The 9,868-nt window shown below is 37.5% G+C and overlaps 1 protein-coding gene across 1 annotated transcript; it reads left to right on the top strand.

Annotated features, from left to right (window-relative positions):
• Nucleotides 1-74: 74 nt before the first annotated feature.
• gpn2 (GPN-loop GTPase 2) lies at nt 75-4,077 on the top strand. Its single transcript, XM_084090049.1, has 6 exons — nt 75-148; nt 574-1,040; nt 1,116-1,272; nt 1,366-1,526; nt 3,598-3,728; nt 3,839-4,077. The coding sequence occupies exons 2-6, from the start codon at nt 621-623 to the stop codon at nt 3,909-3,911; spliced, it is 942 nt and encodes a 313-aa protein (XP_083946175.1). The 5' UTR covers nt 75-148; nt 574-620; the 3' UTR covers nt 3,912-4,077.
• Nucleotides 4,078-9,868: the final 5,791 nt, after the last annotated feature.

The raw sequence follows: 9,868 nt of genomic DNA, 5'->3' as shown, positions 1-9,868 counted from the left end.
CCCGATTAATCAAGTTTTGTATCGTATATGAATTCACTTAAAGTATCAAGTCAGTTTTATGGGACTTTTATTTTGGAATAATCAACATCCGGTTCACAGCATGTCTATGGCGGTGTGATGCAGCGAAATAATTCACTGACTTTTAAAGGTTTGCCTTTTGTTTTATGTATGTTTGTCTTACGACATTATACATATTTCATTTTCAATATGCGTTAATTCTAGTTCATCTATTTGTCTTATTTGTTTAAAATATTTTGTTTACGTGTGCCCTGTACAGATTTATTCCCGAGCAAATCTACACAGTCAGTATCTGATAAAAAGTTAATGTCAAAATGAAATGTCAAATTAAACTTAGCTTTTGCTAGTTTATAATCTTATCTTAAAGAGATCATATTCATTCTATATTTACTCATATTCATGTTGTTCCATACGTTACCGGAATGACAGCACTGTCCTTACAATACAAGTAAATGGTGAATGAGACAGAATTACATTTTTTAATAAGAACATGGTTCATTTGTTAACTTTAAAATTCGGACTATATTTCTAAAAAGTTGTCATTTTCTCTTTTAGATGGAACCTAGTTTGTCCGTTTGCATAGTGGTGAACCTCTCTTCATCATGATGTCATCACATCCTTCAAAACCAGCTCTACATTTTGGCCAGGTTGTGATTGGTCCACCTGGTTCAGGTAAAACCACTTATTGCCGGGGCATGCAGGAGTTCCTGAGCCACCTTGGACGCAAGGTGGTTGTTGTAAACCTGGATCCTGCCAATGAAACGTTGCCTTATCCATGTGCCGTGGACATATCCGAGCTCATCACTCTGGATGATGTGATGGACAGTCTAAAACTTGGCCCCAATGGTGGCCTCATCTACTGTATGGAATATTTAGAGGCAAATTTGGACTGGTTAGAGAAGAAGCTGAAGCACCACCATGACTGCTACTTCCTTTTTGACTGCCCAGGTCAGGTGGAACTCTACACCCATCATAACTCGGTGAAGAATATATTTGCAAAGCTGTCAAAGTGGAATTTTAGGGTAAGTACATGGTGGGTAACTTCTATCTGATTTATAAATATGTATTTCCTGTCTGATTTCTTCTGATATTTGCAGCTGACTTCAGTGCATCTGGTGGATTCCCATTACTGTGCTGATCCGGCCAAGTTCATCTCTGTGCTGTGTACGTCCCTGTCCACCATGCTGCAGGTTGAATTGCCACATGTCAATGTGCTCTCAAAAATGGACCTCATTGAGCAATATGGCAGACTTGGTAAGATGGAATAGTCCAGACTGATGCAGAATGTCTGAATAAAGAATAATTTGTGGATGAACTTTTCCTTTAATACCAACTCTCTTTTACAAGCATTCAATCTGGACTTCTACACTGAGGTTCTTGACCTGTCGTATTTGGTGGAGCACCTTGCTTTGGACCCTTTCTTCAAGAAGTTTCACCACCTGAATGTGAAGTTAGCTGAAGTGATCCAGGACTACAGCTTGGTGTCTTTTGTACCTCTTAACGTCCAGGTTAGTGCACACTTTTGTAATTGTAATTTACCTGTAACTCAAACAGTAGAGTATAGCGCTAGCAACACCAAGGTCATGGATTTGATTCCCAGGGAAAGCTAGAACTGATCAAATGTGTACCTTGAATGCAATGTTAAGGGTGTGTTCACACTTGTAGTTTGGTTGTCTTGGTTCTTTTGGTCTGGACCTAAAAAAATAGTACAGTCAATGCTCCTGCCTAAATTGCAAAGACAACCAACAAGTGGTTTGAGAACAAGTCCATCAGGCTCGTGTTTTGCCCTGGTCAGAGTCCAGATTTGAATCCTATATTAAATATTTGGTCTCATATTAAACTCAAATGAACTGGGAGACATTTTTCAACTGCTCATGAACTGTTTGAAGCCATTAACATTGAGTGGAACAACACTGACTCTTCTTCCTGTAAAAAGCTGTCTACAAGTTGGGGGACTTGTTGGGGAACTTGTATACTTTGTTACTTTATCTACAGTATTTGTAGCCTGACTACGTCAGACTTCGTACTTCCGCTCAATTTCATTTCGCTTCTGTACTCAGTCTGAGACAGCGTCAGAGCTTTCCGTTTTTCTCCGGCCTGAAAACAGCCGGCCAATCAACGAACAGAGGGCGGGCTGAGAGCCGTGACGTAGACGCTGATTGTACCGTGGATGCGTAGATTTACTTCACATAATCTGCAAAAGTCGTTCACAGCCATGTTCACTCCGGTATTTCGCGCGATGGTTTTGTTTTCGCATCATACATGTGTTTACAGTGGAAGTTAGATGCGGCTGAGCATGCGCATAACACGCCATAACCAAACGTTATGTGATTGGCTTACGGGTAACCAATGATTTTAAGCTTCAGACTAGCGCCCCCAGGCGGTAAAGAAAACGTTTTTCTATTACGGAACTCCAGACTCTCTCTACGAAGCAAAGCGAAGTAGCAGAGTCTGGTATTACCAGGCTACAGTATTTGTGCAATTCTTGCTAATTTCCTGACCAGTGATTTGTGATTAAAATGGTTAAGACCATTAAAAGACCACTAAATATTTTGCCATTTCTAGCTTTGCCCATTTTTTTTGCCCAGGAGTGTATGTGGTATTTTTACCAGCTAGGAACCCCCAAACGGCTTATAAAATGTGTAAAGGAGTCACAAGAACCTCTATTGCGCACAAACAAACGGTGGTTCCGATGCCTGTACCAAACTGTAATGGGCAACACAGCGCCTATGCCAAGAAGAACCAGACATAATTGAGCATTTTGTCCCTTTTTTGGGTCACATCCTGTGACATCATGTCCTGTTTTTGGTTCGTTTAGAGGTCTTTGGTCCGTGCTATGAGAGTTCGTTTGGAAGTGGACGGAGACCCCTGGAAAAAGTGACTTTCGGTCCACTTGTTTTGTGCACTTCAAGGTTCGGATGGCAGCGTTCACACAAAAACAGTGTTTTTGATCAAACCAAACCCTTAGGGTGTGTTCACAGTTGTAGTTTGGTTGTCTTGGTTCTTTTGGTCCGAACCAAAAAAGAAAATGATACATTTAGACCTGATTTAAGATATGCCAGTGCAAGTTGCTTTCAGTTAAAACAGCTCAAAAATGCATTTTAGTCTGTGAAACCGGGGGTTAGTCTTGTTTTGCTTAGCATTCACACTGTCATTTTTAACACCGATCCCAAAGTATATGTATTAAAAAATAAATATATATATTTTGTGATGGAACTTACCGAACATCTCAAACAATGCTGTGTGCTGGGCTAAACTTTTTAGGGTCGCACCTTGTGACCTCATGTCCTGTTTTTGGTTTGTTTAGACGTCTTTGCTCTGTGTTGCATTCATATTTCAGGCGAACCGTGCCAGAGTTAATTTTCAGGGGTCTCGGTCTGCTTGTTTGGTGCACCAAGGTTCGGATGTTAGCGTTCACACGTATTCAAATGAACCACACTAACAGATCAATCTCACCATAGTTCGTTTTAATCTAACCAAACCTGGCAAGTGTGAAAACACCCCTAGTCACTTCGGATAAAAGCGCCTGCCAAATACATGAATGTCAATGTATATCTTTTGACCATTGTTTTTCTACAGGACAAGGAAAGCATGATGCAAGTTTTGAGAACTGTGGACAAAGCCAATGGCTACTGCTTTGGAGACCTGGAGGAGAGGAACATGCAGGCCATGATGTCTGCTGCTGTTGGAGCAGACTTCCAGTTCAGCACGTATCCTTATCATACTGTTTAGTTTTCTGTTTTTGTGAAAGTTATGTTAACACTTCCATTCATTTATGCAATCACAATCTTGTAAGATTGTCCTTAACAATTTATCACAGAACTCTTGGTGTACAGGAGAAATATGTGGAGGCCGCTGGGAAAACTGTGGAGGATGAAGTCATGGATTTGTAACCCTTTTTTATATTGATTAAAAAGAAAAGAAAAGAAAAGAAAAAATAGCAGAGCTGTCTTATTTCACAAATTAAAACACTGTAGACATGTTGACATTCCACAAAGGAGCAAGTAAAATTCATTTAAAAAAAAAAATTTGAATAAATAAATTATTGTTTTGTTCCCCACGTTAAAATACTGTTTTGCATCTAGTAACAACAAGGAAATGATTGTCTTGAGCACTTAAAATAGTTTTAGATGCATGTCTCAAAATGAAGCAACATAAGCAATAACTAGACCATTCAGTTTATTAGATGTGAGTTCACAAGGTAAATAATTAAATAAAAATGTATTTTGTAATAACTTTTCTAATTCAAAAAAGCTGTTTTTTTTTGTTGTTTTTTATCAACGAAACAATGGATGTGTCTAAGCAAAGTCCTGTTGATCCACAGTAAAATGAATCCTTATCTCAATTTAAGTGGCACAGATAGAAGGGAACTGAGTCCTCAGTTTTGTAGATCTACATCTTGTGTTTGGGTTTAAAAAATATGATCCATAAATAAACTCATGGACTTCCTTTTATGAGCAGCTTAAAGATCAGTGTGTAAACGCAATGAAAGTATCACCACTAGAGGTCACAGTCGTAACGGCTACGGGCTACCTGTTCACACAAGTCAGCTTTTCTTCCTTTATTATTGAATTAGGAAACTACAGTCGCCTTATTTTTAATACTCTGACAGTATTAAAACCGTACAATTCATATGGCTCACATTAAACTAACACGTTATTGTCGTGCTTAAATGTGTGAAATTGGCAACAATTCGTTTGGAAATCAATGAACGCTGGTTATTTTATTATTGGTTACACCCTCGTAAAACAGTATAAAAGGTTCAGATTTAGTTTAATAATTTGCACAGATTTTCTCACTCGCTCTCATGATACAGGGCGCGTATTTTGCGAACTTGTGGCAGAGCCGGAACACCTTTCATATCATGTGTAGTCTGGACCTTGAAAAGGCCTTCTCACCCGCGGAAGAATACAGGAATGCATTGTACACGAGAGGGAGACATGACAACTATGTTATAGTGCTCGGCATTTGTAGAACTTGTCTTTTGGTCAGGTTTTTCTTGCTAATATCAGTAAAATATGATCTAGTAATTTAAGCTTATGTATAAAAAAGTGCCACAGCATTCCTCAGGAAAAAATCTGCACAACAATCACCTTAACACATAGGCTACTTGTGCTCGGTGTTTGTAGAACTTGTCTTTTGGTCAGGTGTTTCTTGCTAATATCAGTACAATATGATCTAGTAATTTAATCTTATGTATGAAAGGAATACTCTCGCAGGAATAAATCTACACAACAGTCACCTTAACACATAGGCTACTTGTGCGAGCCACGGAAGTATTCCGGGAACCAGAAAGAAGTGCTTCGCCTCTTAGCGCACTCGGTTTGGGAACCATGGAAAACGCGGGATGGAATAAAGAAATTACATTGCTGTCTCAAAAACATAGACTGCTCAAACCGCTTGTGTCAGTCAGGTGACTTGGTATAATTTATAAGTTAACTATATATCTATATATGCTGTGATATACTGTTATAGGTAACTGAAAAATAATGTACATATTATAATATTCTTGTGTGGGGAGTGGACTATGCTGTTGCACACTGTGTATGTCATTAGAACCTCATGTGCCAAAGCGGTATCAATGTCGGTTTATGATCCAGTGCACATTTTAGTCGAATCCGCAGGGTAAAAACAGGAGACAGACAGGGAATGGAGTTGGCGATGTGAAATCTGTTTCTGCTTAACAGGTTCTGAGTATGTTCAAGCTTGACACTTTATTTTCTCTAGTCATCATAGCGTGATTGTAGAAGTTTAGATATTTCAGTCTGACAGGAACTAGTTGGTGTGTGGCTATTGAACTAAAAGAAAAGATGCTGCTATACAGGAAATATTTTATTTTGCACATTTTCTTTCAATTGGGGTCTATGATTTCATGATCTTTGAATTCCGTTGACAAAATAAATAAATTGACAGAGACATTTATATATATATATATATATATATATATATAGGCTAATAAACAAATAAAAATTAGTACATTTTTGTACTAATGGTCTGAAAATCACATGAAATCCTTGGGAGCTTTCTCAAGAACCTGAAAAAGAAAGCAACACAAAAGTTATATATTTTGATTATATATATATATATATATATATATATATATATATATATATATATATATAAAAGCCTGTTTTTTCCTCAGGCAAATGAAGTCATCATGAAGTCACCATAAATATTTGTGTTGTTATAAATGTCATGAGTGTATGCCACAGTTATGGTTTCCTATGGCTCTCTGGAGTGGCACTTCCTTCCCTAGCACACTTCAGAGAGTAATTTTGTGTGTGTGACGGCTGCCCAGCAACCTGCTGGCTGAGGACCAACTTCCTTGTGTCTGCTCTTGCTACTTTATGGATTCCCATGTGGGGGTGTGTCTGAGAACAAGGGATTGAATGAAACTCTGATTGAATGAAGGGCTCTGCTGAGCAGTTTCCTCCCTTTACCAGCAGTGTATACATGTGGCTTATTGGCGCACCAAGGGTCATGAAAGGGTTTGAGTACACATGGTTTTGTTTACACAGAAAATGTGACATACTTTGTACTCTGCCTCATTAAAACTGTTGACAAACAAGGACAGATGAAAGCTGCACTTCTTTGGCTTTCATTTTTCAGCAAAATCATTATGTCTTTCAGATTTCATTTGCTCTCAAACATTTTAGGCAAAGAGCGACATATTTGAAATGACAGTGTTTAGACGGAAAATCTGCAACCATTAGATTTCCATTATTTAGCACAATTTATTGGATTTAATTACTTGTTGTCTTTATCTCAATGTTAAGATTTTTTATATCTTCTAAATATGTGGATCATTTATAAGTTTACTTAGAGTAAATATCAGTTCGAAACATATTTGTGTGTTTTGTTGACTGGTAGATCAACGTGGGTTTGATCCGGAATACCAAACTGATCTCACAGGAAAACATGTTACGAGTAGATGATTTTCTATGAATCTGTACAATATGAATCATTCCAAAACATACAAATGAGATACGAATTCATACCAATCAGCCACCGAATCGCCAAAGTGTAAAATAGTTGGGAATACTAAGCTACCAAATGTATACCTTGAATCGAGGTTATTATTGTAAAGTACTAAAACTAAAACCACAACACATTTTCATTACTTAAAATAAATATTAACTGAAATAAATAAACAATACATAATATGTTTTAGCTCGTTGCCAGGGCAACATTTTTCATTTTCATTTAGTTTAATTTGAAGTACTAAAATAACTAATACTAAAAACTAAACTATATAGGCATATATACGGGAGAAGTTCAACTTCGCTTTCATGTTCATTAAAGCATTCTGTCACAAGTCTTGCTGTGTGTATTGGTGCATTATCATGCTGATACACAGCATCCTTTTCAGGACGATTGAACCATTAGGCACACATGGTCCTTCAGAATGGTTCAGTAGTCCTTGGCAGTGGCGTGCCCATCAAGCACAGTAGGGAATGCCATGATATTGCAGCTCAAACCTTCACTGATCTTTGGACACGCAACAGGCCGAATGTTAAGCCTCTTTGAGGCTTCTCCACACCATAACTCCCACGGATGTGGGAAACACAGTGAAGATGGACTCAGACTCAGAGAGAGAGAGAACAATACATGTTTCGTGTTGTCCACAGCCCAAGATTTCCTCTGCTGGCACCATTGAAAGCGACGTTTGGCATTAGCACGAGTGACCAAAGGTTCAGCTCCCGGTGAACAGTTTTGGTAGAAACAGGAGAGTATTTTATTCTACAGTGAATTGGGCAGCTGTGGTTTTATGTCTTTTGGCTAGTACTTGGACATCCCTTTCAGACAGCTTCCTCTTGTGTCGACAGTTACTCTGTTGGATGTGGTTCGTCCAGTGTTGCAAAGTTACTTTTAAAATAAAATAAAATAATGCATTACAATACTGCATTACTCATTAAAAAAGTAACTAATTGTTACTTAGTTACTTTTTACATAAAGTAATGCATTACATTACTTTTGCGTTACTTTTTCTCACCTAGGCTTTGTTTGCTTGTTTGTTTTTTAATAACAAAAACAAAACAATCTTCAGAAATAAAAAAAATTAAACAAATATGATGTTTATATAAAAGTAATTTTTGCTTATTCATATGGTTGAATTGGATCATCGAAGATAAGCACTCAGCAGCAAAGACATTGGTTAATAAAATAAGATTAAATACATAGTGTATGTGTTATTTAACATATTTGCATAATATTCTGAGTTTGCATTTCATTTTTTTATTCCTTTTGAGGAATATTGAATCTGTTTTAGTGCCTGTGAGATGAGTATAAAGGCCTGCTTACATCTAGTCTACTACAATAAAATCATGTTTACCCAGTGCACACAATGCCTCTGCATTTCTCTCCACAAGAGGTGTCAGTAGGCTAAATAAATGGTAAAACTTGTGTTACTTACTTGAAAAAGTAACTCAGATATTTTGTTGTAAATTTAAAAGTAATGCGTTACTTTAAAAAAGTAATCTGATTACGTAATAGCGTTACTTGTAATGCGTTACCCCCCACAACTGATGGTGGTATGCCGACATAGCTCTCGATACACTACAAAGACTTGCTGTCCTGGTCACAGATGAGCCAGCGAGACACGCACCAACAATTTGTCCTCTTTTGAACTCTAACATGTCTTCCATTATGTTGTGTGGATTGCAATATTGTATGTACAGCTGTGCCATTGCTCTGCTAATTCAACCTTCACACTCTGCTCTTATTGATGGAATGTAAAATCAGTGAAGATAGCCGTGAAACCTTCAACACTATCGGCCAGTGTTTCAGTTTCATTGTCCAACCCCATGTATTTATCAATGATGCTAAAATGACACAGCCTTGAATGCACTGTTAAAATGCTACTTTGATAAAAGCATCTGGTAAAAGGCATAAAATGTAAAAAACGTGCTAGTGTAAAAAGAATTTGCTAATGCATAGAAAGAAAATGATGGGATTGACATGAAATCATTTTTATTAGCTGTTCTTCTCTCTCCAAAAAAAAATGTATATTATCATAAATTAACTTTATCTTCACAATTGTTTCAGCTATTTTGTTGTATAAAATAACAGCATGATTTATAATATCTTTACGCTTTATATATTTATTATACTATCCATATTATTTTTTAAATTTTAAATTTTTCTATCATTCAATGACAGTTTCAAATAAATATTAACAAAGAGATTTTAGATCTCCAAATCAAACATATGAAACACCATATCACAGTTTCCATAAATTATTCATCTCATTTCCATATTCTTTGCCTTAAGATGAAATATGTATACATTTCACTAGGGAGAATAACATTTCCCAGATTCAATATACTCTTAAAAAGTGCCAGAGAGGATCTCCCTACTTCACAGGACACAACTAGAGTTGGCCAGCAATGCTAGCGGCTCTGCATTGCATTAAGGTTGTGCTGTGCTGCTCTGCCCATCCCCCATACTGAGATACCAAAGCAGAGTTGTGCTGCTTTTGCAAGCAGCAAAGCTTCAGCTCGAGTGAGAGGCAGGCAGGGAGAGAGGGGGTGGGGAGAGCAGAGAACGAGAGACGGTGTGTTATTCTCTCCTAAAAAGATATTTTCCCCAGAGATCCTCTCTCTATCTCTTTTTAGATACCAAACTGAACCACAGTATAAATAGATTGGCTTATTTTCTGATGATAATGTATTCTGCCTTTCAACCACTTTGTGTGGTTTATCTGATTTTCTTCTTTACTCGTACTCTCTCCCTCCCTCTCATTTTTCATTTTCACTTCCTGCTTGCAGACTAGCTCAACCCACCACCAACCCTCCCTTCTCTTACTTTCCTAACGCATTTCAATCAGCACAACCCCCTAAAACAGTTTCTT

This window comes from Abramis brama (genome assembly GCF_963993115.1).
Source record: "Abramis brama genome assembly, chromosome: 17".
NCBI classification, from domain to species: Eukaryota; Metazoa; Chordata; class Actinopteri; order Cypriniformes; family Leuciscidae; genus Abramis; species Abramis brama.
The sequence above is the reverse complement of the archived record's forward strand: the minus strand, read 5'-3'. Positions and strand labels throughout refer to the sequence as shown.